This window comes from Myiozetetes cayanensis, unplaced genomic scaffold, assembly GCF_022539395.1.
Source record: "Myiozetetes cayanensis isolate MyiCay16 unplaced genomic scaffold, myiCay2020 scf36, whole genome shotgun sequence".
NCBI lineage: Eukaryota > Metazoa > Chordata > Aves > Passeriformes > Tyrannidae > Myiozetetes > Myiozetetes cayanensis.
In genome coordinates, this window is record NW_026087588.1 from 735775 (window position 1) to 749323 (window position 13549).

General features: G+C 52.2%; 1 protein-coding gene across 1 annotated transcript in view; it reads left to right on the forward strand.

The window, feature by feature from the left end:
- EPHB1 (EPH receptor B1) overlaps positions 1-10636 on the forward strand; it is a 76474-nt gene extending 65838 nt beyond the window's left edge. The window contains exons 16-17 of the mRNA XM_050328062.1: positions 154-1515; positions 10301-10636. Coding sequence (XP_050184019.1) covers positions 154-262 — 109 coding nt within the window. The 3' untranslated portion in view covers positions 263-1515; positions 10301-10636. The remainder of the gene's footprint in view (positions 1-153; positions 1516-10300) is intronic.
- Positions 10637-13549: the final 2913 nt, after the last annotated feature.

The window sequence follows — 13549 nt, forward strand, 5'->3', positions numbered from 1 at the left end:
CCTGCTCAGTCCCAGGGATGCTCACGGGGCTGCATTTGGGCTCTTTGGCTGTTCCAGTTGAGCTTGCATCCCTCTCCTCACGTAGGGACAGCAAAACACCACCCTCATCTGCCGATTGATCTTCCTCTGTCTGTCTGTCTGTCTGTCTTCCAGAGACCTCCTGAGAATAGGGGTGACTTTGGCTGGGCACCAGAAGAAGATCCTGAACAGCGTCCAGTCCATGCGAGTACAGATGAGCCAGTCTCCAACCTCGATGGCATGACGTCCCTTGTTCGACGGGGAGGGGCGGGGAGGGCATGCAGAGGAGGGGCAGAGCTGGGAGGGGAGGAACTGGCGGGTGCCACAGGGCAGCGTTTGGGGAGGAGCCGCTGCTGCCCACAGACTGCGACCGCAGACGAAGGATGTTCCTGGGACTCGTCTCTAACTGGTGACTTCCGTTCCTCACCAACAGAAGCACACTTACCAATGTCATGGGGAACAGCATATAAATACATATAAATATGTACAAATCATATATTTAAAAAGCAAAGCAAAACAAAAAAAACCATAAAAAAACAATGAAGACAAACCAATGTGCGTTGGGGAAACAAACCCAAACCCTAAAGACCAGACTCCAATCCCACCACCAGTGAGCAGTGGTTAAAACTGAGAAGGAGGAAGGGGCTGTTGGGGAAGGGAGAGGCATGAGATGGAGCATCCTGTCTGGAGACACCACCTTCCTTTTTCTTCTTTCACCCTCCTTCCCTGCCCCAGCCCTCCCAGCTCACCCCACTCCCCTCTCTGCTCATGAACTGGGTGGAAGTGTCCTCAGATGTCTCCGCAGCTCCCTGCCATCCTACCCGGGTGCCACTCTGGCAACTACCAAAGGACTTCACTGACCACTGCATGGGGGATCCGACTCAATCCAGTTAATGTCTTCATATTGAAGAAGAGATGTACCTTCAATAGAAAACCTTGGGTTTTGGTTTTTTCTTTCGGTTTTTTTTTCTTCTCTTTCGCTTGCATTTTTTTTGCAAAAAGGAAAAAAACAAAAAAAGGGTTAAAAAAAAAAAAAAGGAATCTCCATCCTGGAAAACAGAAAGAGGTGTTCCCGTGTTCGCCTGTGTATGTTGTCGACCTACCGTGGACTCACTGCTTGTCCATCACCGGTGGTCACCGCTGACCCTGCAGCCAGCGGCCAGCCAGGCCCCAGCCTGGGGGCCAGGGGTTGTGCCCACAGCCCCGGGGGGCGGGAGGCAGCTGGGAAGCACCCGTCAATGAAGGAAGTGCTCAGCATCCTGGAAGCGGGGAGGAGGACACCAAGGGCCCGCGTGGCGGAGACGGGACTGGAGGAGCCGCCACGTGGCTGTGACCGGGTTGGTGGTTGCTGGAGAAGGAGGAGAGATGCTCTGGGAAATGGACTGCTCAGGCCTCCAGCGCCTCGGCGAAGATGGCTATGGAGGACTTTTTTCCCCCATCTTGCGGACCTAAGGATTTTGATATTGATTTATGGACTTAGGTTTCATGGCTTCGGAGGTACGTCTGTATGTGTTAAATTTGATTCCCCCCTCTCCCACCCCCATCCCCGGTTCCTCCACTGGTCTCCTTTGCAAATTGATCCGGTCGAAATCACCAGGCACGTGTCAGTGTTTACCCAGAATACTGTAAGACTGGGCAATCTGACTTCCCTCCGCAGATCGTGCCAGGAGTTTATAAAACGAATGGACTCTTAATAAGGCTTTTACTTAGAGGGTTGTGTGTGAGCTGTAATGATCCATCACCGGGCTGTGCCGGCGCTGTGTTGACAGCCAGTGGCACCCGCGTGGTGGGGGAGTGTGGTGGGTCATACGTGTGTGGAGACCCTCTGTCCTCCTCACTCAACCTCCATCCTCCCCACCCATCCATCCCCACAGATGTGGGGCCATGCCCCACATCTGCTTGCACTGTGGGGATGACCTGCACCCATCCATGTCCCAGGGATTTTCCACTTCCTCCTGTGCCACGGGGATGCCCCACATCCTTATCCATATCCATATCTATATCCATATCCATATCCATATCTATATCCATATCCATATCCATATCCCGGAATATTCCACTTCCCCCCATGTCATGGGGGATGCTTTATGTCTGTGCCATGACCATGCCCACACCTGTCCATGCTGTAGTGATGCCCTATGTCCATCAGTGCCATGAGGATGCCTCACATCCAGCTGTGCTGTGGGTTTTCCCCATATCTGTCCATGCCATGGGGCTGCCCCATATCCATCTGCACCATGGGATTGCTCTGTGCCCATCTGCCCCATCGTATCCACCTATGCCTGGAGATGCCTTAACAGATTTCTTGCTGCCACTGAATGCAAAGGGACAGGCCCTTCCTCTGGCTGCTGCCACTGCTGTCCACATGTCCTGGGTGGGATCACTGCCCTGTACTGGGGCCATTGGAGTTCGCTGTGGCTGGGGGGACCCCCGTGTGTCCTGTGGGGAGCACATGCTTGGTTCATGTTTTTTGCTTCATGGTGGTTCATGAGGAGGACATTCTTTGGCTCCTGCTGATGGTTCATCATGTGGTAATGGGGTGCTCTTTACCTCCGGTACTATTTCTTTCATCCTAAGGAAATTGACCCACTCTCTACTGAAGAACAGGAACTAACAACATGCAGGAATGAGCTTGTTTCAAATCACTGAACTCCCCCCAGAGAAAGAGGCAGAGAAAAACACCCCTTGTTTACAACAGCAGGGACTGCTCCTCATCCTGTCTGATAGACGATCACTAATACCTCTCGGGATACTCGTGGCCCAAATCTGTATTCCAGGATGTTGTCACACGGAATACAACATGCAGATGGCGTGGGCGCCGTGCATGCTAATGCGCCGCCGTGCCACATTGATATTCACTGGTGGTGAAGGGTCCTTTGTGGGTTTTTTTATGATTTCTCTTTTATTACAAGGAAGCTAAAGGCATTTAAAGGAACGAATGACAGCCACACAGGCTAAATATCAATACTCCACCTTTACAACTCCCTTGCTGCGTTGCCCCACTGCACAAGCACCTGCGAGGCAGCAGGTGCTGCTGCCTTGCTCAAGGTCCCCTCTGTGACACCACTGCCCCTTTTTCACCCTTTCTAACCCTTCCTTAATATAAAACCTTTAATACAGAATCATTAGGGTTAGAATAGTTTGAGTCAACTTTTGACCGATCCTGGCCTTGTCAGCCAGACCAGAGCACTGAGTGCAATGTCCAGTCTTTGCTTAAACACCTGCAAGGATGGGGACTCCACCACCTCTCTGGGCAGCCTGTTCCAATGTTTAACCACTCCTTCAGTGAAGAAATTCTTACTGTTTTTGAACCTCAACCTCCCCTTGTGCATCTTGAGCCCATTCCATCTTGAATATGAAATATGAAGCATTCACTCCCGCCCGTCCCACCCAGCAGACTGGGTGCTCATGAGTGGATAAACAGGCTGTCCAGGTGCTTGGATGCTTTTGGAGATACTGAGTCCTGCTTTGCATCCTGGTTGGATTTCCCAGGGTATATGGTGCTCCTTGGCCCGCTGCCCATGCTGCCGAACACCCCTGACACATGGCCACAGTGGTGTCCCTGGGCATTGCCAGGGCTGGTGGTCTCTCTCCCAGCTGTCTGATGGCTGTGTTGTAGCAGATGATTCCCAGATCCCACCTCTCCTAACTGGCTGTCCCCACAAAGGTGGCATCTTGGCCTTGTACCAGGTCCACCCAGCTCGGGGGCCTGGAGATGTCCCCTCCAGGGTCACAGGAGAGCCCAGCAGCAGATGGATGGTGCCAGGGCTGAACAAGGAAAGTGCAGGTGGCTCAAACAAATCCCTGCAGAAATGAGGCATCGTGGGCCAAGGGAGTTGCTGTTAAGAGAATACTTAAAGAAGGGTCAGCATGGGCCACCTGCTCTCCTGCCTTTCTGTAAAAGGCTTTTCATCCAAAATGAAAGATTTCACCAAAGGCCATCAGTCTGTTAATGAAAAACAAGGGGAAAAGTGCAAAGCAGCCGTGTTTGATTTTTGCTTTTTATTGAAAAAAAATAGCATAAAAATTTCGGATGACTTCTGGCGGACCATTTTGTTTCTTCAGAGGCCTTTCTTCAAAGTACAATCAGTTTTCCAAACTGTGAAGCCTTTCTGTCTGGGAGTGACAGTGTTATCCCTGCCTGGCCATGACAGCAGGGTTGTGTTTGGACTGCTCCTCCTTTTCCTTCATCAAATGCCAAGGTGGCCTCTCTTTGACGGTGCCCTGTAGGTCCTCCCTGGGCAAGAGCCTCTTCCCTGCCCTGAAAACAAACGCTCCCATTTCACATCTGATCCATGCTGGTTGGTGTTGGATTTCCTTTCCTTGATCCCAAAGGAGAAGGGATGACTCAAAAATTATGTTTTCCTCTGCCAAGTTTTGGCTTAAAAGGAAGAAAAAGGCATTTTGGGATCAAAGAGCACCAGCTCCACAGGCCTGTCCTCTGGGCTGGGCTCCATCCATCCCACAGGGTCCTGGTGGGTTCAGCTGCCATGTGCTAGTGCTGGGAGGTGCCCACTTCTGGTAGAACCCCCTGGGGTGGATCCTGGCCCCCTGTAACTGCTCGTGGGTGGGGCTTTGATGCCTTGTTCCCGTGGCTGTATCCCAGCTCTGAGCAGCAGCAGCACATGGATGCAGCTCCTTGCCTGGGTGAGCCCGCCTCACCCTCGCCCCCGATCCTGTCCTTTCACTGAGACACTTTGCAGTTGTCAGCTCCTTCTCTCCATTTCTATGGCAACTGTAAAATCCTCAGCCTTTTTGTGTCTTTTTTAGGGGTTTTTTTTGAGTCTGGGTTGGCTTTGTCTATTTTGCATGGAGCGTTAAATCAAAAAAATGATACTTTTTGCCACCAAAACCCTGCTCTGAGCTTGGCCTAAAGACCTCTGTGAAAATCAGTGGGCAAGATGCTCATGTCTGGAATGAGTGTTGCCAACTGGCTTCACATTGCCTCCTCCTTCCACTGCCAGCCCCACTGTTGCTCCCCTCATTCCTCAAAAAATCCCCGTTGGCAATTCAGCTGTGTGGTTGTCCCTGGGGCTTTTCAATGTCTTTTATACAGCCCCATCCCTGGGTGTGATGGAGGAGGCAGCAGCTTTCTCAACAGCAGTAATTAACAGGAGATGTTGTGCTGCTGCCAGCGAAGGTGAACCCAAGGCTCACGCACATCCGAGGCAGGAGCGAGCATTTGAATGGGGAAGAGGAGCATGTATTAATGGTGTTATTATGTGCCTCTTTCTAAAAAAAAAAAAAAAAAAAAAGGAATGTATTTTATGCCATTTAATGACCTTCAAATTAACAGTTCTTTGAAAGCACTTATGTATATTTAATTTTAAATGTTGTTCCAAGTCAGAGCGGGGTTGCGATGAAAACAGCAGGCGGCCAGTTTTTAAATAAGAGCGATCTCAGACCATTATTCCTGAATGTGTCAGCTTGTGGTGCCTCTAATTCTCCTTTCCCAAAGAGGAATCAGGGCTGTCCTCTCTGTCCCCCTTCCCTTCTCCCCCATCTCTGCTCCAGAAGCTCCTCACATGCCGTCCCAAGCCCCACAGAATCTCCTCTGCTGCTTTCTGCTTCTCCAGGGTGTTTGATTCAGAGGGAGAGAAGGGTTGGTTTGCAGAGATCTCATCAATGAATCTGCCTGCAACCCGAAGACATCCCTGTGGGAGCCAGGGGAACATCCCAGCTGGCACATGGCCTGGGATAAATCATTGGGCATCACCTATGAAGGGTTTTTTCACTGCCACCAATCCTTGCTGTTGTTCTGTGATGGGGACAGACATGTCTCGGTTCTTTAGGGTCTGAATTAAGGTTTTTGCCTCTGATCCATAAAAACTGCCAATATATTCGAGCCACTCTGTGTTCACTTGGAAATCGTTACTCCTAAACATTGAATCTGACTTTAAAAGAGAAAGGATCAATCAGCTTCTGAGACAAGGAATGGATTTACAGACCCAGAAACGTTCTGTAGCTCCAAGGCCACTCGTCCTCCTTGAACTGCTGACGGAAAAGCAGGTGGTGGGTGCCAGGGCTCACATCCAGTTCTGGCACTCATCCACGTGCTGCATGTCCCCTGCTCCCCTAAAGTCCCCCCTGCACAAGGAGCTGCAGGGGGCATTCAACACTCTTATTATTATCTGCTCCTGTGCCTCTTCCATGAAGGATCCTGCCAGAGTGGGTGCTGATCAAATTACAGCTTGGGTCAGCCATTCCCAGTGAGTCTTCTTGCAATTATGGAAGAGCCAGAAACTTCTTGAGCAATGATGGAGGAGAGGCAAAGCCCACACCAGTGGGATTCCCATGGTGAATTGTTTCACCCCATCAGTGGTTTCTCCACACTGTTCCTGTTCCAGCATATATCTTTAATATTTTTTGTGGGTTGGAAAGGTCCTTTGGGATCATCTGGTCCAACCCTTCTGCCATGTAGGAATGGCTGTGCCTGTCCCAGCTGAGCTCAACCTCCTCCAAGCCCTATCTCTGGGAGGTCTGAGAGTGTCAGTTTGTGCTCTCCCACTGTTGATGTCCTCAGGGTTTGGTTCTGTGTCTGTGTCTCATGGGAGATCTGCTGGCTTGTGCCCATCACTGGACCCTGGTGGGCTGTGTTCCCATACCAGGGTTTGGTGTGGAAAGAGGAGCTTTCCAGTCAGGAGAGGGTCTCCTCTGCTTTGCATGGGCAGAATAGATGTGAGATGGGAACCGTGAGCTTCCATGGCATTAAATCTGGTCTCTTGCTTCCCATCAGAGCAGCAGATGGGTGCTGGAGAGGGGAGTGCACCTGCCTGTGGTGTCCCTGGTGCCCTTCACCTGGGCCTCTCGGGGTTGTCAGAGCTGCTGGCACTTGAGATGCTGTTCCAGGTCTTCTATTTTGGCTGGCTGTCCTCTGTGGAGGAGCACTGTGAGCATTCCTCCAGCCTGGGCTGCCCTTCCCTCCCTCCCTCCCTGTGTCCAAGTATCTCTGCTGCTTCTGCTCTGCTTCCTCTGCCCAATGGAATTTAAAAGGCTGTGAAGCCCCTGGCTGTCCTACTCTGCTGTGTGGCTCTGCTGTAGTGGCTGGCTTTGGGGTCCCAGCAGACCCCAAAACATGGACAGTGGCATTGTAGGTGACATGACCATGGACAGGGTGTCCCCATCAGTGGCACAGGTGGGATGGTGTTGAGGTCTCCTGACCCGTTTCTGGAGGGAAATGCTGGAAGAGGTTAATCCAAACAAACCAGGCATGTGTTTTAAGTGGATTAGTTGAACTCTGCTCCCTCCCAAAACAGACAGTGCCCTTTTGGGGCGGATGTGGAAGTGGATTAGGCAAAAATCTACTTAGCGCTGCGTTAATTCTAGATAAGTGTAGGGGGATTAATGCCTATCCACTTAAAAAAATTAATTGGAGTGAACTTTTCTCGGTGTCCCCAAGTAAACAAGGCTCATCAGCTTTCCCCATCCACAGGGCAGGCTGTGCCTTTCCCTTCTCTGCTCTCCCATCCCCACACAAGGTGCAGGAGCTGTGGTCACGGTGGGGGGAAACTGCTCCTCTCTTTGATTATCCCCAGGGGTCTCATTAGGTAATTGAACCCTTGTGTGAGGGTAAGGGAGAGAGGGCAGGAAAATTATGGTCACCATCAGTGCAATTATCAATGCTAATTAGTGCTGAGCAGGACTGATGGCAGGAGGCACAGCCCTTGCCAAGAGTTGTCTGAGGAGCCGGGAGAGCCTCCAGCCTTGAAGGGGCTTCCATGGACAGGGGGATGTGGAATGTGCTCACACTGGTTGGTTTGGCCTTCTCCCCACTGTACTTTGGGTGAACCCTTCACATTCCCCAGCCTAAATATTTGGGAGGGTGTTCGCTGCCAGAGGCTGCCGTGGGCAGGGACTTGGGTCCGGTCTTTGGTCTGAGATTAGTGCCTGGGTGGCAGTGCCATGTCACAAACCCAGTGGTGCCCAGATGAGGAGAGGGCTCTGGGAGGCTCCTGCCCTGATGCCGCAGGGAAAGGGCAGTGAGATGTGACTCTCTTTTACAGGGGTTGGGTATGGGCCAGTGTCCAGGGAGGGCCTGCAGGATACGGTGATGGCCTTGGATCACTCCCAGAGCTGCCTCCATCCCTTCCCTGCTCCCATCAGCTAGCTCCTCTTTTCCATGGCATCATGTAGGCACACCAGCTGCATTTACAGTGCTGCTTATCCTTGATTATTTTGGGTATTTGTGATTCTGCCCATTCCCATGAGGATGGAAAGGGACAGTGCCCTGGGGCTGGCAACTGCCTGCATCCCAGCCACTGCCCCCATCCCAGCCACTGCCCCCATCCCAGTCACTGCTCACATCCCAGCCACTGCTCACATCCCAGCCACTGCCCCCATCCCAGCCACTGCCCCCATCCCAGTCACTGCTCACATCCCAGCCACTGCTCACATCCCAGCCACTGCCCCCATCCCAGCCACTGCCCTCATCCCAGCCACTGCTCACATCCTAGCCACTGCCCCCATCCCAACCACGCTGCTCCCTGCCCTGTGGCCACGCTGGGGCCGATAACGCCTTCCCCTGTGGAACACCTTCCCCCATGGAACGCCTTCTCCTCCCACAAACGTAGCCTTTTTATTGCTATTTGTGTCACGCCAGCACTTCCAGGCTGAGATCAAAGGGTTCCTACGCTGGAGCTCGGGGAGGAGGAGGAGGATGTGCGATGAGGGGGGTGATTCAGTCCCTGGAGGATATGCTGTGCTGTCCCCTCCCCATCCTCCTTCAGCTGTTCATGACCTGTCCTTTGGGATCCATCTTTTGGGATCGGCCCAAATCCTCTGTAGATGCCCCCGGACCGTTTGTGCCAGGACGAAGGGCAGGGCTGCAGTGGTGCAGGAGAGACGAGCCGGCAGCCACCACCCCCGGCAGGGCGCGGGTTCCCCAGGGAAAATAAACTCCCAAACCCTTCCCCGGCCCCGGGGGGATCAGGTGACGGCGGCTGCAGGAGCTGGGAAAGGCCGTGAGCAAGGTGGAGTTGGAGCCGGGAGCAGCACCCGGGGCTGGAGCCATCGCTCATCAGCGGCTTTAATGTGGCCGAAGCCGCAGCCGATACAAATCCTGTCACCACCCGGACTTGGGCACCCACCTCAGGTTACACCCACCCCCAGGACCCGCCCGGCTCGGCATCGTTACATTAATTATAGTTCTGTTACTGCTTTTTTCCAGCTGTTGTGCAGTTCTGCTCCCAATTACGTTAAGGTGAGCTGTGAGACCAAACCTCCAAGCACGGCACCAAAAATGGACCCCTGTGCCTAAGAAATACCACCCAGCAATATCTTTTCCCCCAGCTGAAAGACCTCTTTTCTTAAGATAATCTCAATTTCTCTTCTCTTTTCTCTGCCCCTTTTTCCACCAAACACTACATTACTAAATAAAACTTTCATTACTACCTGGGTTTGCTAAAGAAAAAAATTATTTCCATTCAGGAGAACGATGAATTTTAATAGGAGTGAAATGTCAGGCACAGCTGGAGTGGGTTTCTGAAAGCATCGGTATGTTTGGAGAGGCACAGGGACCCCAGCAATAATTAGCCAGTGAGCCCCAGCTTTCAGTGGCCCAGAAAAGGGACCCAGCAGTCAATTGCTTTGTTATTTAATGTGCTGCCTTTATGTTTCCAAGGTGCAATTGTATTTTAAAAGCGTCTTTACCTCTCCAAAGTGGCTAAATAATGGAAATTTGCTGCTGGGTGGCACTTCTTGGTTGCAGGGTGAGGAGAAGGTGCCCCTGGGGCTACTCCTCTGGTTCTGAGACATTCTGGCTTCCCCCCAGCAGTGGAGAAGATGGGGATTTTTTGTTACATTGGAAAATGATTCATGGTGCTTTGTGATTTGCTCCTGTGTTTGACCCGGGGGTGCTCATCTTGCAGTGGGAGATGGAGAAAAGGCAACTTGGCTGCTAGGGGGACATGGAAACCCTCCCGCCCCCAAAATCACATCTCAGCCTCCGCTCCCCGAAGCATCTCGGCTTCACAAAGAAATCCGACTCCTCCATTCCTTTCCTTTCCCCCCTGAGGAGAAACAGAACTTTCAGTGAAATCATCATTTTTCTGACAGCATATTAATTAATCCCTGCTTTTGGTGGGGTTTTTTCCCTTTTTTTTTTTTTGTTTGTTTGTTTGTTTTTGAGAGGCTGTATCTGCTGTAAGAAGCCTTTGGGTTTCACTGCGCAGTCCCCGCCGTCTGTGGGATGGGGTGGGGGGGTTCGGTGGTGAAGGATGTACCAAGTCTTGAGCACTGGATGTGCTTATTCTAACCCTTCTCTCCTTTCCCTCTTGCCTCACAGGGGTGTCGAGTCCAGCATTGCAGCCGGGCAGCAGCGCCAGGAGGGGGTCCCCAGGGACCGCTCCCCCCACCACCCACCAGATGATGCTCCGGGAGGTCCCCGCGGTGCCCCGGGTCCCCATCCCCCCCTTCCCTGTCCTGTACATAACCAGTGAGATGTCTGTAAAAGATTTCAACCCTCGGAATTTTTTTTGCCCTTCCCCCTCCCCACCCCCTAACCGCCCCCCTTCCTTCCCCAATTTGTTGATTGTGTTGAAATTGTCGGAGTTTGTAACAGTAACTTTCAGAGAATATTGTACTAAAGAGAGAATTGCACTCAATAAAAATGATGAAAGAAGCCTGGTCCCTCTCCTTCCCCTTCCCAGGGGCAGCCTTTCCACTGCTGGCTTCTTCTCTTCAGCTCAGAGCTGGGGGAATATTTGCCATGAATATTCATTTGGGTAGCTGGCAGCGCTCCATCACTCCTTGACTTACCTCGAATGTTGATGTCTATCAGATCTGGCTCCCCGGTTTGTAAATGAAGTGACTTTATTTTCAGCGATCCCTATCGGAGGTTGCTTGCTGCAAAAGAACCAGGAGAAGGAATTTTCTTGGCACAGGTTTTTCCGAGGAGTGCATTTCAAAGCCCTCGTGTGTGATCGCTCAGGGAGGCCGCGCTGGAAGCGCTGACTGGGATGAAAGTACCGCCCGTGCTGGCGGAGCACAGCGGCTCCTTGCTTCCCGAGTCCTGCTGGAGCCTGTCCATGAAAGGCTGATGCTCATCTTGAACCTGCTTCCCCTAAGGATTACTGTAAATCATGGCAGGAAAATGAATTCTTCCTTTTTCATTGGCTGCACTCGGGCATTTTATCCTGCTGGGATCACACAACCCATCCAGCTCTCTCAGACACAGGCTGGGATTCTTGGGGCGTCCTGTGCAGGGCCAGGAGTTGGACTCCACAATCCTTGTGGGTCACTTCCAACTCAGGATGTTCTGTGATTCTATGATCCATTCTACCCTCAGTCCCTGAGGGCAGCTGATCCTGCTGTCACTGGGAACATCCTCCAGCCAGCAACGAGGGCTAAAACAGGGGCTAAAAGTTTTGTAAATGGATAGATTTGGAAACATGCAGCCATCAGTGACATATTTGGGGTTCAAAAGAAAGAGCTGCTAACTGGGAGAACTTTGGAGGTGTGGGATACAGGCTTCCCACGCCCTGTGGTTTTGGGGTGATCTGGTGGGGAGGGAGGCGAGTGCTGGCTCAGCTGCAGGTGGGGCTGGCACGTCCCTGCGGTCCCTGGCATCTTGTAATTCTCCCATCAGTGCTGGTGCTGATTTGGGGTGTTATCATGGCTCCCATCAGGAGATTTTCAAGTCCCTGCTGCTTCTCCGGGGTCATAATAGCTGGGATTATTTTTTGTTTATAGGGTTTTTTGGCTGAGTTCCACATGCCACGTGCTAGCGATGGCTCCAGGTCCCTGGGGCAGGACTGCACTGCCCTGGGCTCGCACAGCACAGTGAAGTTTGCCTCACACTTGTACACAGGGGGAGGATTGGTTTTTTGGGTGTTTTGGGTGGTTTTTGCCAAGCCCATCCCCACAAATGAAAGCAGAGCATCTCTGCCATAAAATCCAGCCTCCTGGCAGGTCTTTGGACACCGAAGATGCAAACAGGCAGCAGCTGATGGAGGGCAGAGAGAAGTTGTTTGTGTGTCCTTAATTGAGCAGATACTTGATTTAATGGGCTATTGGTGTGGTTTAAATGACTGTTCATGTTTCTTGAATCCTCTGGGATCTGGGGCCCTAAGAGAGTATATCCTTTACACAGGTCACTCTGAGGTTTTCCCCTTAAGTAACCAAAAAACATTTACAGCCAGTGCTTAACATTCCCAAAGTAACTTGCTTGGGAATAGCCTTTTAACGGGGTCTGGAGGAGCCCTGCTGACAGTTTGATGGGTAACGGGACTCTGAAGGACGTCAGGGAGCCTGGAGCCCCTCAGCAGAGCCTGGATGTGTCTGTCCAGTCCCTGTTGGACCCTCACCTCCTTGACATGGATTTATACAGCTGCAGCCTCTGGCCCCTGTGTTTTATTTTCCTCACGGGCCAACCAGTCACCGGCTTCACCTGCATCCCAGCTGGAACGAGATGTCATTTACCGAGGCCGCACAGCATCCAAAAGAACTTTCCCTGAGCTTTGAATATAGACACAGGTGGCTGTCACAGCCAGAACAGAGATCAACCTTCAGGATGAAAAATCCTTCCTTCATGGCTCTCAGGTTTGAAAAATGGAAGCAGCATGTTGGCTCCAATTACCCCTCAGCAGCCCCCAGAAACCTCCATGTACCCGGTGCTCCGGCACACCAGTGCGATGACGGACTAACTCCAACACTGGTGGTGGAGTAAATCCTTATTAGTCCTACTGCAAGGAGAAAGCTGAGCTGGGACTGTGCTTGACATGGGACAGGGGGAGGAGGGCTCCCTGGGAGACACGATGCTCCATGGGGTGCAGTGTGCCCCAGAGGATTCACATGTGGGGTCTGGTGGGAGACACTTGCTCCATGGATGATGCTCTCATCCCATGCCACAGGGCACAGCTCTGGCCTGAGGACAGCCCTTCCCAGGGGTAGAAAGTGGCTGGGAATGTATTGGCTGCACAGAGACCTGGGGGCAGTGAAGGAGGCGGAGGTTGGAGACACACACATCCCTGTCCTCTCCCACCTCCCCTCCCTCCCACACTCAGCAGTGAAAGACAAATAAAAGACGAGCCCAAGAGGTCTATTGGCTAAATTGTAATTGGAGCAATATGGTCTGATGATAAAGTTCCATGCCAGCCCACATTAACTGGCAGCAGCTGCTGGAATTATTGGAGATGCCTCATTGCCTATCCAAAGGGCCGGGATTTCCTGGAGGACAAGCCAGGCAGGCTGCAGCAGTGCTGGAGCCCGGAGGGCTCGGATGGAGCAGGGCTGAGGCTGCTGCAGTGTTGAAATCTCCAGGCTGTGTGGGAGAGGTTTTTGGGAATGCTCACAAGAAAGTCACCTCCTGTTGCCAGCCAAACGTCTCAGTTCTGTTTATCTGGTCACACACTCCTGCACAGCCTGCACCTCCCTGCACCCCGGGGGGATCAGGGCAGGGCAGGATTTACTCCACACAGTTTGCTTGTAGCTGCATTTCAGGCACTGCCTTGATTAAACCTGCACAGCTGCCCTCCCTCACTGCCCCAAAGCCACTGCCAGTGCTGAGGGAGGAGATTCTGCCCCTCTGCCCCGC